Source organism: Mizuhopecten yessoensis, unplaced genomic scaffold, assembly GCF_002113885.1.
Source record: "Mizuhopecten yessoensis strain PY_sf001 unplaced genomic scaffold, ASM211388v2 scaffold4823, whole genome shotgun sequence".
NCBI classification, from domain to species: domain Eukaryota; kingdom Metazoa; phylum Mollusca; class Bivalvia; order Pectinida; family Pectinidae; genus Mizuhopecten; species Mizuhopecten yessoensis.
This window is the reverse complement of record NW_018405739.1, coordinates 618408-632746: the sequence shown is the minus strand read 5'-3', so window position 1 is coordinate 632746 and position 14339 is coordinate 618408. Positions and strand designations below refer to the sequence as shown.

The window sequence follows — 14339 nt, the reverse complement described above, 5'->3', positions numbered from 1 at the left end:
ATCTATAGAGTGTTGTTAATATTCCAGGCAGAAATACAATCTGTTTATTGCTAAACTCCATTGTTTTTACAATTATACTCTCCAAAGATTTCTTAAAGATGCATATCACGCACGGTATAACTTTTTTCTATAATATGGATAATTTAATCTGTTTTTGGCTCTCCTTGTTCTATTCCACCTGCTTTTACTTTATAGGAAATACGAATATTTTGCTTTAAAAGTGTTCTATTTTGGGTACCTAAACGCTAACCAAAGTCCGCGGTAATATGTGTTTTGTATTTTCATGAATGCAGTTTGTAAACTTTTGGAGGGCCATGTGAAAGATTAGTGTTACACTAAAATTGATACTCTCATTAGATAAAGTATTATTATATACTGTACTCCCTTATTCCCTTATCAGTCAACACTTCCCTGGGGTGAAACTATTTCAGGAACAATCTTCCAGAGGACGTTGTGTCAATACTTTTAAAAACAGAATAGATAAATTTTGGTAGAATGAAGAATTTTATTATAAATATAGGGCAAATTTAAATAACAATGAACTTTGACTTTATATTATACAATCATTTTATTTTCGAGTCCAGTGTAGAGGTCATTGATAATCCGGATTTTCTCCTTTCCGGTATCGTTCCAATGATTACTATATATACCAATCAGGGAAGCAGCTCATCGGCACAGATATAAACATGGCTCTGAAATTGCCTTGTGCCCTTGGAAGGGTATTATATCGACAGCACCTTTCTCCTAAACATCTTGTCAAGCCAGTTATTACAAGGGAGTTTCACATAACCCCAAAGCTGGGTATGGTATAGTTTGTATAGCTTATATTAGAGATTTTAAGTCGTCATAGCATAAGTACAAAAGCGGGCAGGTGGAAATAGTTTTCGAAAACATTGGCAGGAAAGACTTGGTATGGCTATAGATAACTTTAAAAAGGGTTCCATTAGACCTATATAGACCACCCATCTGTTTTGTTATCTGAACTAGCCGCCTGCCTCCAAAAGTGGGAGGGATCACGCCCGCAGCGCTGTTGAGTTACCTTGCCCACTAGATCTATGTTATGTTGCTGATGTTTTACGGGACGGGGTCATTCATTTGAAATTGTGCACTTTGGTGTTTGGTAGATTTCTGCTGGTAGGGATAAATCTAAGGTTGATGGAAAGACCCAAAACTGAATAACAGGTACATAGTGTTGTACTATGTGTTTACTAATATATGGGAAGAAGAAGAAACCCTAATCTAGATCTGTACTAGTGTAAAAGATGTGGATTAATTAGGTTGCCTTTCAAGTGTCAGCTGTGGGGAATTTCCCTTAAGCTCAGCGGTAGAGCATCAGGCTGGAGAGTCAAGGGTCGCGGGTTCGAGGCCCAGCGATGGCACTATCTTTATCACTATTCCTCGTCCTACTACACTAGTTAGGTCGCATTCGCGTATTTCAGGCCACTTTCGTTTATCACGATCCAAACGGTTGGAGCAGAGTTGGTTGTTTATGAAATAAGGTCTGACCTAGAAATCTGATACTGCTTTTAGGCGAGCCTCGACAAAGCCTTGCAAGGCCTGCATAAACATTTGCAGGTCCAGATCTGCCAGGATTTAAACCCAAAAAAGTTACATTTCAAAACAGACAAATCGGTTGTTCCGAATTAACAAACAGGCTCCTGGTTGAAACAGTTCAGGTAGCCTAGTGCAGACATATTCCACTAGGGGCGTAAATCATTTGGACTTAACTGTACATGAAAGGGTTGCTTTCTATTTTGAGAAATAAGTTTTTAACACCATTGCAAAATCAAGCTACTACAAAAGCTGGAACAATGTATTTTTCAATTTATCGCCCTATAACATGCATGTTACATCACAAGTATCCTCTCATCTGGACTAGCCACATTTTCATAGTTACCTGTACTGTAAAAAAAAAAGGAAGTAAAAATCACTTTTGATATACACCACTACATCATTTCCTCCATAGGTTTCCTGTTCAGATTACAGTAAATACTATTGATCAGCCACGATCACTGAAGTTAAAGAGTCCTATGAGTATAGCCACATTTGAAACATGTGTCTTAGAAGTGGCAGCCACTTTGTAGAATAGCCTCTCACCTGATACAAAATGTTGAAAATATTAACTGCTTTTAACAGTTAAACCCCACCTGTAACTTGAGGATCCATATTACACTACCGAAAAACTGTAACTATGCATTGTGTAATGCTGCACTAACAGGTACCAATCTAGCTACTGACCACGCCTGACAATGTTGATCTAGTGGGCATGTCCCAGGACTAGATCGCATCAATGGAAAACCTAGCTTTCCTTTCTTATTCCATGGCTGCTTCACTGTTCCCCTCTCCGAGAGTTGGCTTAGGGAAATCCATTGGTCCTCCAGCTCCCTATCTACCAAAGCACCTTCCATAACCACCAGAACTGGCCTTACAAGGTACCACAGGGTTTTGACATAAGTAACACTGCCACCCAATGTAAATTTGGCGGGTCCTCTCCAGCAAAAGATTATGCTCAACGTTGCACATTGCTGGACATAAACATGTTACCAGTCCCACTGACTGACTGATTGCAGTGTTATAATGCAATTGGGCAAAATGTCTCTATGATTTTTGACAGCTGACTTAACTCATTTGGCTGTGGCTCGGTGAGTTGTTTTTAGCAGTTCAGAGTCAAGACACCGGTCATTTGTACACACTGCTTGACAAATGAAAAAGATGTTTTTGAAGGGTCGCAAATAAATTTCAATTCCTGTAACTCAGACTGTTTGTATTCAAAACAAACTTACCCTTTATGACCTGACCTCATTCAGGGTATTCTCTTGCATGACACTAAATGAACTTTTATCAAAATCCCTGCTGGAATGAAGTTATTACAGTGATGACGTGAAAAAACATAGGATTGGAGCGCTACATCCACTCGGGATCCCCTACTTTGTCGCGAGGGGATAATAAATGTTGTTCCCCTGTTTTTACTAAATTATCTGGTGCATGTACATTGTATGAAGAACAGCATTTCCGATTTGGTATTTTCAAAATAATAGTTGTACATACACTGTTTGTATAAAAAATTGTTCACTTGATAGAAAAATAATAAAGAAAATCTTTCTGTTTGAAGGGACTGTGGTTGGTATGAAGTATGCAACACCGGAAATAAAGCAAATGCTTGTTCGCATGAAGTTTTTCAAAAAAGTTGAGCATGTACCAGATTTTGTTGGGTAAGTCTATAACTTTGTGATTTTATAGTCTTGAACATCAATCTTTGGAGATTAAATTGTTATAAATCTGTTACACTGTACTGTATTTGTAAATTTCTATCATGGAATAGTGCTGCATGTCACTATAGGTTCCAGCCTACCACATCAAATTTTTACATTTCAAAACCATTAGTATTATACCGAGTCAAAATTGGTAGAACACTCAAAGGTTTTCTTTCCAAGAACCAAAATCCTTTAGTCATGACATTTAGCTAGTAACTTACTGCATTACTAGAAAGTTTGAAATCTGAAATGATATTAGTCATGAGATATTAGACTATGAAAAACTTAGAGGGAGAAATGTGTTAAATATTTAAATAAGTGACTTCTGATGATTAATTATGATCTGAATTTTAGTAGTGATATTTGGAGAGAAAAAAATTAAATAAGTGATTTTGACCTACTTTTCAGGTAACGGGTCAAATATATCTAGAACATTTTTCAAATCACCCGTGGTCCATTTGTCCGTCGTCCGTCCTTAATCAATTCTTGTTATTGTCATTTCTCAGAAAGTACCAGAGGGATCTTTCTCACATTTTATATGGAGATTCCCCTTGGTCCTTAGTTGTGCAGAGCAACTTTTGAGATTGATCAGATAAACACGGCAGACAGGCCACCATCTTGGATTGTGAAATTAAAGGTTTGTTATCACTATTTCTCAGGAAGTACTGGAGTGATCATTCTCAAATTTGATATGCAGGTTTTCCATGGTCGGTCGTTGTGCAGGTTAACTTTTGAGACTGATAAGGCAAACAAAATGGCTGACAGGCAGCCATCCTTGGATCTTTGTTATCGCTGTTTCTCAATAAGTAGTGGAGAGATCTTTCTCAAATCTAATATGTAGGTTCCCCTAGGTCCTTAGTTGTTCATATTTACTTTTGAGACTGATCAGATAAAAAAAAATGGCAGACAGACAGCCATCTTGGATTTTGACAGTAAAGGTTTGTTTTGGCCATTACTCAGGAAGTACTGGAGAGATCTTTCTTAATTTTTAGCTCACCTGGCACTAAGTGCCAAGAAAGCTTATGCCATGGTGCGGCGTCCGTCCGGCGTCAATATTTTACTTTAAACGACTTCTTTTTAATGACCGAAAGGCCTAGGGTGATGATATTTGGCCAGAAGCAAACCGAGATGAAGGACTACCAACTTTGTTCTAATAAATGACCTTCACCCATTTTCAAGGTCACAGGGGTCAAATATGTTAAAAACTTTTAATATCTTCTACTCGATAACCAAACTGCCCAGGGAGATGATATTTGGCCAGTAGCATGCTTGGGTGAAGGGCTACCAAGTTTGTTCAAATGAATGACCTTCAATTATATTCAAGGTCACAGGGGTCAATTGTCTTAAAAAACCTTTAAACAACTTCTTCTGAATAACNAGTCAGTAGCATACTAGGATCAAGGGCTACCAAGTTTGTTTAAATGTATGACCTTGAATCATATTCAAGGTCACAAGGAGCAAATATGTTCAAAATATTTAAACAACTTGTTCTGAATAACCAAAAGGCTCAGGATGTTGATATTTAGTCAGTAGCATGCTGGGATCAAGGACTACTATGTTTGTTAAAGTGAATGACTTTGACTTATATTCAAGGCCACAGGGGTCAAATTTGTTTAAAATCTTTAAACAGCCTCTTCTGAATAACCATGGGTCCCAGGATGTTGATACTTTGCAAGTTACATCCTGAGAAGAATGGCTATAAAATTTGTTCAACATAATGACTTTGTTTCGACTTTCAATCACAGGGGTGAAATGTTTTAAAAAAAATAACAGGGTCTTTTGAATGAATTTTAATCATAAATACTGATATTTTGCCTGTAGCTTTATTTTAGATCACTTTTAAGGTTACAAGTGTGAGATTTATACCAGGTGAGAGATGCAGGCCCATTGGGCCTCTTGTTAGTTTACTTGTAATTAAACTTAACCTTGACCCACTTTTAAGAATGTGTTTGCAAACACCGTTGAATATTAAACAGTTGAGCGATTCAGACTCATTGTTTGGTTTATGCTATATATTGTTTTCATGGAATAATATTTCTTCACTACGTAACTCAATCAAGCTAGATAAATTGAGAATGTTTCTTCTTTGGTTTCAGGTCTGGCCTGGTGTCCCTGGCAAACGACTATTTTCGAGTGAAGATGTCTATGAGTATCATGAATGTACTGTTTTTGACCGTTTATACAATGTTTTTTTGGGTTAGAAGGAAAAAAAGTAAACAATTTGAGGAACGGACTAACACAAAATATGAAGCTCACAGAACGAGAGAAATTGAAAAAAAAAAATGATGCATCAACACCATAATTATTATCACATCTGCATATTGTAAATTATTGTGAGATACTATATTTTGTTGTGATTAAAATACATTTTCATCTGCTCTTATTAAAATGCTATTTGTCTTTCCAAAAGTTGTTTTATATTTTACAGTACCTATAGTACCATGGCTGCTTTGTGGTAAGCAGGGTTTAGTTTTACAAAAAGAAACATGAAGTTGCTTTTGTGACGACCAAAAATTCTATAAATAGTAATAATTAACCTTGGAAACAACCCCTCTGTAGCACTAACTGCTTAAAACATATTCTCCTACTTGTTAAATATATGAATTGTTATCTCTCCATGCCGACGCTAAAGCATTGACAAAGGAATTCTATAAATAGTAACGTGACGTTAACTCAGGCACTCGTTCCAGGTAACTTATATACTTATAAATCAAGTTTATCAAACTCCAGCCAAACATAAATGATGAAGCATTGCAAATAAAGTAACAGGCTTGTATTCATGAAGCTGTTCTCATGCTCAAGCATGGATTCTGTGCTCAAACCAGCTTGCTTGTAACTTGCTTAAATCATGTGACATGGTAAAAATGTCAAGTACAAACATTTTAAACAACTCTCTGCTTGAGGTTCCTCCAAAATAATCATAAATTGCGGACAAAATGTGATATTTTATTTATTGATAACTGGAACAAGAAATTAGGCTTGAGCACAAAATCTGAGTTTGAGCACGAGACTTGCTTCATGAATATAGGCACTAGTAGCAGCATTGACCTTGGTATCCTGATATACACCATCGTTTTAGGTATTCTCCATCAATACATTTAAGTTTGAATAAAAGTCTTCCAGAAGTAAAGCTGCTAGAGCAATGGCAAGGGTTTTCTGTAAATAGTAAGTGACCTTGGCTCCTAGAAATATGGATCTTTCAAAGGTTTCTTATACTTGACCAATATATGAAGTTTGATCTGGATCCTTTTAAAAATGAAGTTCCTGGAGCAATAATAAAATGTGAACATATGTACAACCCAAACTCTATATCAGAAAACTCCTTCACCTTGTCACGATGGGACATTCTTGAAACAAAATTTATTGAAATATTGAAAACTTATCCCCAAAAATACACATTTCTACTTTTACTCTGCAATTTTGAATGATTTCTTCTATTCCTATGGGAAAACATTAATAAGGCAAGGTTCTTAAGTATCTAGTTAACTGTGTAAAAATGTAGGGATTGCCTCGCTTTGACTTTACTCATTTAAAATTATGCTATAAGATTAAAATGTGCCTAACAAATATGAAGAAATGATAAAATTTCATACCGTGTTCCAGTAGTTGCAGTCATGGTGTTATACAAACAGACTGACAACACATTATGCTCCTATTGATGGACTGCTAAACCTGAATAAGAATTAAACTGATTTGTACTCCATAATAAAGTTCCCTTAGTCTTTGGTTTGGACCACAAAAATTGGTAAAATTCACATTTTAGGAACTTCATTTACTGTAAAGAAACAACACCATCTTGTTTGTTGGAGAAAGTATTACATTCCAGTTAGCTTGTTTCCAACCAGTTGATGAGCATATGGTGCCTAAAAATTACATGTAATTATAAAAAACAAGAATACAAAAATAATTACAATAGAAATCAATTTAATATAGGTATTACCTACACCAACTGCCACACAGAAATACCAATACTCAACCTTCAACAGAACTACCACATCAGAAGTGTATGTTCCTCTTTACTTGCAGCAGATAATGATGTACAATTGAGTAATCAGCCAGACAAAGTTTTAAGGTAGAGTGTCCCAGTGCGTTGTGTTGTATTTCCAATGAAGAAGTGATTCAATCTATTCTGCATTTCCCCACTTTAAGTTCGTTGAGCAATTACAGCAAAGAATAATGTTTTAAGAAATATATCGAATATACATTCCATTTCTTCAAAAACATCTTCCTATGAGGACTTGATAGCTGAGCCTCGTGATTATAAAGCAAAGAACATAACCACTGGCAACAGGTCATGGTATTTGTAATGTTCATTTTTTCTTCATCTTGGGATAATTTCAAAATATTAAAACTTGCTGTAAAGACAATCTATGAATGTACATTAATGCAAGTTTTAAGGCCTGTGTTACTGTGAAAGTTGGCCGCACACTCTACCTTAAACATGTTTCATAAAACAACGTGTATTGGTAAATTAAAAAAAATACATTCATGAGAATATTTTTGTTCTCAATTTTATAATGCTATTCACCATGAACAGCAAGGGAGGTTACTCTTGTTACAATCAATACCTCTTTCATTTATGACATCACACCCATTATATATTTTATGAATTTTGGTTTTAAAAGATTGGTTAACCATTTTCTTTAAGGAAATGTACCAGTACAAATAATATAGCAATTTGTTATTGATATATTGCATTATGCAAACTATTACGATTCTGTCTGGCAGTTTGTTCCCCCCGAAATACACTTTGTCTTCATTGGGGCCATGTAAAGCAAAGAGAGTTATTACACATGATTTGACATATTTTCTGTTCCCTAAACACATTATCATTTTCACAATGTGATTAAAATCATCTGTTAAACATAAGAAGTTAATGAAGCCATGTAACAGATGAATATAATCAGATTGTCATTTTTATAATAACTTTGATTGTTACTAAAAAAACTATCTTTCAATCACTCATCCAGCAAATAAAAAGCCTCGCACACACTGTCATTGTCTATTGATCAGTCTTCACAATCTAGGCTTATTTGGAAATTTGAGCGCTGTTCCACACCGCTCATAAAAAGCCTGAAAAATAAAAAGCAATAGATTTAATACACTCATTGGAACTGTCTATGAGTTGAAAGTCAAACATAATACTGAATGTAATGTGCTACCTTAATCTAAAAATTTACAAGCCAGAATAATTTCTTCACCTTGGGAAACCGTGATTTCATTTCAATGTTGAAAACTCCAAACAAATTGAAGATCTGGAAGTTTACTATTCAATGTCGGATATCATTGTTGAGTGGTTTTTTTTTGATAAATAAATTAGGGAGTGGAAAAGGAAACTGTAAATGGATGCATACATGTAAGAATACTGTCAAACCTGCCATGACTCGACTGTTATGACCATTCTGATATGATATATATACATGTAGTGACAACCAGTACAAAATGACTTGCGACTGTTTTTTTGGTACCAAAAAGGTTCCATATTGACTGGGTTTTTCTGCTGAAAATGACAAAATTTAGTCTCCTGAGCTGTTCCTGGAGACAATGTTCCATAAATCAGGATGTAACCAATCAATGTGACAATCAGCTGGTTTATTAACACTTATTAATAGTTGGCCTGAGAGTTGATGAACATGTAATTTTAAAAAGACAAATTAAGCATATGATATCATTTTCTGTAGACAGTTGAGGTATTACTTACTTTAAACGTTCTGTCATTCACAATTTCATCTACATAGAATTCGGATTTCATTAGCCGCAACTGAAAAAATAATAAAACAGCTGTAGGAATCTGACATATTGCTGCAAAATAAGTCTAAATTAATTATACCTAAACGTGTCGGTAATAATGCCAGTTAGAGGCTGTGGCAATCACTGTTGTTAATCGAGCTATTTCAATACAGCATTTAGTGGACTATTTATATGAAGTTGGGTAAGAATTGGAAAACTGGTACTTGAGCAAAAGTCAAAAATATCTTCCATGGATGTTCAGAAATGCCCAAAATTAGTTCCTAATAATATACATAATTGGAATGAGATGATTTGCATTAAAATGAAGTAACCTTTATCATCATTGTATTAGTGCTCTTCTATGACACAGAATCCTTTTTGATATACCAAGTGATCGATAATATGACACAAATTCATCTTCAACACCGAACTACCATGTGTCTGTTCACAAAGTGGCAACATTTCTTCAACTTAAACAGTTTGCTGTTAACTTATATGTCTATATTGATGAATATCCAGGTACACATTTACAGGTATATAGTAAACAAGTACACTTTTACATACATAAAATTATATAGTGATCTTTTTCAAAACTGATCCATACACAGACATTTGAACATACGTAACCATATAAGAAGGAGCTTTATTTAAAATCGTGAAAGAAAAGGATTATTTCAACATGAGCAAAATGGATTTATGGAATCAACCAAGACAGCATTGATATGTTATGAAAAGAACATCCGTGCCAAGTCTGGACAAAGTCTTAATGGCTGTTCTTAAAAAGAAAATGAAAAGGTAAAAGGTTAACTGGCAGATGGTGAATGATAAGAATTGTACCATGCAGGCTAAAATGTTGACAAGTGGACTTAACAGATGGACATATAGCTCTCAGTCAGCAGGCTAGTTAGTAAATTATTAGTCGCTTACCAAATTTTGAAATAGGCGGTTGAGCACACTAAAAAGATGACCTGTTTTTAGTGAGAACACTGGCAGTGTACAGGGAGAGAAAGCAGCACAAGTTGTTTGAACAAAGAATTGTGTGTAGTGTACTCTAACTTTAAAATTGAACGTTTGGTTTTTGTTGTAGTAGATGTTTGTGATGTATGTGCTATCAAAATTATATAACACACTGAAAAGTTTCTACAATATCACTGAAAGTTGTTTGATGTATTACTTAACCCCAGCAATATATATGATGTGAATTTCCTGTACCTGTCTCTTGCTTTTACCTTTGTTTGTGCTGTCCGTAGATCTTTCAGCAACTCAATATTGTCCATATCGTTATCACGTTGCTTACTCAGTTCCATGACTATATCTCCTGATTCTGTTACACATTTCCTTATAGCCCTCTCTCTAGCCTGATGTGATTGAATAATCTGAAACAAAACAATATGCACATCATAAATCTCAAGACTTTTTTTATTGAAAAAAGTTGTTCTCGTCATAAGTGCCCTTGGGGCAGATGGGTGGGCCTTATAAGGAAATCTTTACAAACTTCATATATTTGCATACACAATCTGAAGTAGCTAAATGGTAATACCCAATACCAAGAACATGATGAACCATGATTGATTATTAAAATCTTTCTATCATGCATGCAATTATTTTAAGATATACCTAGGTAACTCAGATTTTTCACAAATTAGGTTGATTAATTTAGATAGCATACATGAAATATATATATTAATATTAAATGATTATGAAGCAAGTTCAACTTGTTTTTGAATTGCAAGTTTACATTTATTTTGGTATTCTGATATAACATAAATTGAAGAAATTAACCAATCAATTTATGTTATCAGCAGAAAGTTAAAAACAATTTCTTTTTGGACAAAGTTCTCGGAAGATATTTATATAATCAAAATGTACTGTGTGAGGTGTTACCAAACCATGGATCATAACTGCAATACCGTTGTGCCAAAACTAAAAAAAAGAGGGGAAGGTCAGAAGGGATTTATTTTTAATTTATTAGGTTGTTTTTTTTGAAAATTATATTTTTAGGTCTTTTAAATAATAACATAGGACTACAATTTGGACTTGATACCTGTCTATGCAGTAAAGAGGTGTCATAAAGGCCCTTACACTTCTCTGGTAAGTTGGAACGAGACATTTAAGTGTGTTTGAGTCAATAAAATTGTTAGGGTTGGAGGTAAAATCAAGGGTTGTGATCAGGGTACCTGAAACATATATATTTTTGGTTTTAGAATGAAGTCACGAGAATCAAGCTCTTTTCTAACAGAATGTTTATACAAACTTAGTAGAGTTTTAGTGTTCAGTGTGAGAGAAGGTACAGAGCAGGGCTACTTTCAGTATCGAAAACAACTCATCAGTTTGCAGTGTGGAATCTTTTGGTGTACTAAGAAGACGGGGAGGAATGCTAAAGGAATGTTGTGAAATACTTATATATGATATTTGCTTTGAATACAGGGCTCCTTACCTCATTAGTTAGCCTAGTAAACACACTGAAAATGTACTAATTTCTGGATAATGTCCCTTTGATCTTACCTCTTCATAAAGACCTTTACAAGTTTCTGTCACATCTACTTTGCTTGCAAAAAGTTTGGTGGGTATTGCTGTGTTCAAACCATGTATAATCCTATCATCAACAGTACGCATAGTCTTCAAACATTCCTGCAAAGTAAAGAAAATAAACAATGCATAAGAAAAAGTCAAGAATGGTTCGTCTTGATTCCCTTCTTGTGCATTGCCATATGGCTCCAAATTTTTCGATAAAAAAACAGCCAACCAGCGCCATTTATGTTATTGGAGTACCAATTATAGTGCTGTCAGCTTTTCTCAGCCTGACACATGTGGTCAAAGAAAGTTTTGAAAATAAGGGAGTAGGGGTACATTTAACAATGTATTTCAGAAGAAGTTTTCATCAGCAACTTACAAAGAATTGAATTACATACCATAGGAAAGCATAGTGACTGTTCTTTAGAAGAGTATTAAAAACAAGAGGCCCATGGGCCTTAACGGTCACCTGATATACTTATACAGAGAGTTGATTTTCTTTTTAACAGAAACAGAAATATTATTCAAAGTGACAACAAGAGGCCCAGAGGGCCTGTGTCGCTCACCTGAATATTTAAGCAGTCATAGCAAAATATTCTCATTCAATATTATATTGCACTACAAATATTTCCCTCACAAACTTTGTCGGCTCCATCTGTTGAACCTACCAGCCAAATATTACTATAAGATTCTATGCTTTTTGGTTCTTCTTCAGAAGTAAATTGACATATTTTTCCCTGTGACCTTGTAAGTAGGTCAATGTCATTTTCCTTCTCATACTTTGTTAGCTCTATCCCAAAAAGCTACCAGCCAAATCCTATGAATCCATTCCATTTGGTTCTTAAGAACGAATCCTTTAAAATGCTGTTGATCTCTGTCCTTTAAGGTAGGTTGAGGTCATCTCATTCGAAAACTTTGGTGAGCTCTATCCTAGGAAGCCACCAGCCAAATATTATAATTTTATGCTTTATTCAGAAGATGCCGTTTGATGTTTTTGACATATTTGACACCTGTGATCTTGAAAGAAGGTCAAGGTCATTTTAGTTCTCAAACTTTGTCGGGATCTATCAGGAAGCCAACAGCCAAATATAAAGATTCTATACCTTTTAGTTCTTCAGAAGAAGTCATTTAAAGAGTTTTTACATATTTGACCGCTGTGACCTTGAAAGTAAGTCAAGGTCATTTTCATTCTCAAACTTTGTCAGGCTCCTACCAACGAAGCTATCACCCAAATATCATGACTCTAGACCTGTCCATTCTTCAGAAGATCTCGTTAAAAGGAAAAGACGACGGACGACGCGCCATGGTATAAGCTCACTAGCCCTTCGGGCAGGTGAGCTAAAAAACAATAAAACCACCTTATTCAATATCTAGCATGCAGATTTAAAACTAAAAAGTATTTGAAACTAGCTCCTCTGATTCTAAACAAGGAAAATGAAGAAATTTTAGCACACTGACTCCTTTGAGCCCCAAAATTTTCAAAGTATCAAACTGTCAACTCAGGGTTATAATTCCAATCAAGTTATTAACATGTAATATTCAAANGAAGATTTTTGAAATTTTAGTCAATTTGACCCTCATTGAGGTGCATATGCATGTAATGAAACATGATTCTTCGATTCTAGTCCATGACTGATTCATTATAACCAATTGTACATAATAAGGATGTTAAAAGTGTCTACCCTGCAACACTCTGTAATGGGAATTATAAAATAACTTTGGTAGCTATGAATTGGAAATACTACCTAGTATACAGGTTTTATATACAAGCTCTCTAAAATGATAGCAAATTTGACATCTTTTACAAAATTCCCCCGAAACATCTTTTTGAACATTGTGCAGGAAATAATGAATAACTATAAAAAGACATGTTTTCTTTCACATGACTCGCTCACAAAAGCCATCTGTATGTTCCCTTATTTAAAAAAAAACATTACAAGAAATTAATTTAGTGTATCAACCACCCCCTGAATGTGCTACTGCGTCTCTTAATTCATAATTAAATTTATTTATTGCCTCTTTTTTTGTTTTATGAGGATTACAATGCCATTTGCTAAATCATAGCTCTCCTCACATGAAACATATAAATATATAATAACAAAATTATTCATGGATATCAATTTCAACAAACATACATGTATACGTATGACACAAAAATCATATTATCATACACACATATTATCATACAAATAGACTAAACAAGTCATAGAGAGGATTGAAAGACAGACATAAAGGGTTCTAAAATCGTCCAGGTTCCGAATTGTAACCAACAAATACTAACATCACTACTATTCTTGCATGACCTCACCTGTTACAGAGGTCAGCAGAATTGTCTTCGTTTATTGTTATACAAGTTCATTATCTTAATAGGTGGTAAAATGTTAAAAATACACTTGTAGAGAGTCATACATGGCAGGTGAGCAGTGACAGTTACATGACATTAACTATTTCGACAACATGCGTCGGCCCTCAACAAAGTTATCGTTCCTGAACCAGTCAGTGTAACTCGTGGTAAACACTAAGCTTATCTGTGGGTATACTATGGATCTAAAATACCAAACTTCTACTTATTCATGGATGACAGCTTGTAACACATTTTTATCATTCACAAAACAGGTTCGTTCAAAATCCCTTAGCAGTGCGTATCTTTTCAAATACCTGAAATTTCATAAAATCACTGCAGTCACACTCCTTGTTCATGGAGGCAGCCATGTTGTATAAATGGTAATCACGGTAAATCTCAAAATGACGTTAATCTTAATTTCATGTTCATTTTTCTAAATTTATATACATCACTTGAAGTTTTTCTAATTTAAATTGTTATATATTAACGATTTTATT

At 34.7% G+C, this 14339-nt stretch overlaps 2 protein-coding genes across 2 annotated transcripts; one reads left to right on the top strand and one right to left on the bottom strand.

Moving 5' to 3' along the window:
- Positions 1 to 635: 635 nt before the first annotated feature.
- On the top strand, positions 636 to 5663 carry LOC110449818. The gene is made up of 3 exons (XM_021496918.1): positions 636 to 801; positions 3113 to 3212; positions 5351 to 5663. Exons 1-3 carry the CDS (start codon positions 687 to 689, stop codon positions 5538 to 5540), a joined length of 405 nt encoding a protein of 134 aa, XP_021352593.1. The 5' UTR covers positions 636 to 686; the 3' UTR covers positions 5541 to 5663.
- Positions 5664 to 7158: 1495 nt separating this feature from the next.
- LOC110449817 (coiled-coil domain-containing protein 58-like) lies at positions 7159 to 14227 on the bottom strand. Its single transcript, XM_021496917.1, has 5 exons — positions 14157 to 14227; positions 11490 to 11615; positions 10214 to 10360; positions 8956 to 9015; positions 7159 to 8327 (listed from the first exon to the last, which is right to left on the bottom strand). Exons 1-5 carry the CDS (start codon positions 14208 to 14210, stop codon positions 8271 to 8273), a joined length of 444 nt encoding a protein of 147 aa, XP_021352592.1. The 5' UTR covers positions 14211 to 14227; the 3' UTR covers positions 7159 to 8270.
- Positions 14228 to 14339: the final 112 nt, after the last annotated feature.

Excerpts from the sequence above, each read along its gene's own strand:
- LOC110449818 (XM_021496918.1), top strand. The coding sequence starts at position 687 with ATGGCTCTGAAATTGCCTTGTGCCCTTGGAAGGGTATTATATCGACAG. Across the intron at positions 802-3,112 it reads TCACATAACCCCAAAGCTGG|GGACTGTGGTTGGTATGAAG; the intron begins GTATGGTATAGT and ends TTCTGTTTGAAG. Across the intron at positions 3,213-5,350 it reads CATGTACCAGATTTTGTTGG|GTCTGGCCTGGTGTCCCTGG; the intron begins GTAAGTCTATAA and ends CTTTGGTTTCAG.
- LOC110449817 (XM_021496917.1), bottom strand. The coding sequence starts at position 14,210 with ATGGCTGCCTCCATGAACAAGGAGTGTGACTGCAGTGATTTTATGAAA. Across the intron at positions 11,616-14,156 it reads GTGATTTTATGAAATTTCAG|GAATGTTTGAAGACTATGCG; the intron begins GTATTTGAAAAG and ends TTTACTTTGCAG. Across the intron at positions 8,328-8,955 it reads TGAATGACAGAACGTTTAAA|GCTTTTTATGAGCGGTGTGG; the intron begins GTAAGTAATACC and ends TTTATTTTTCAG.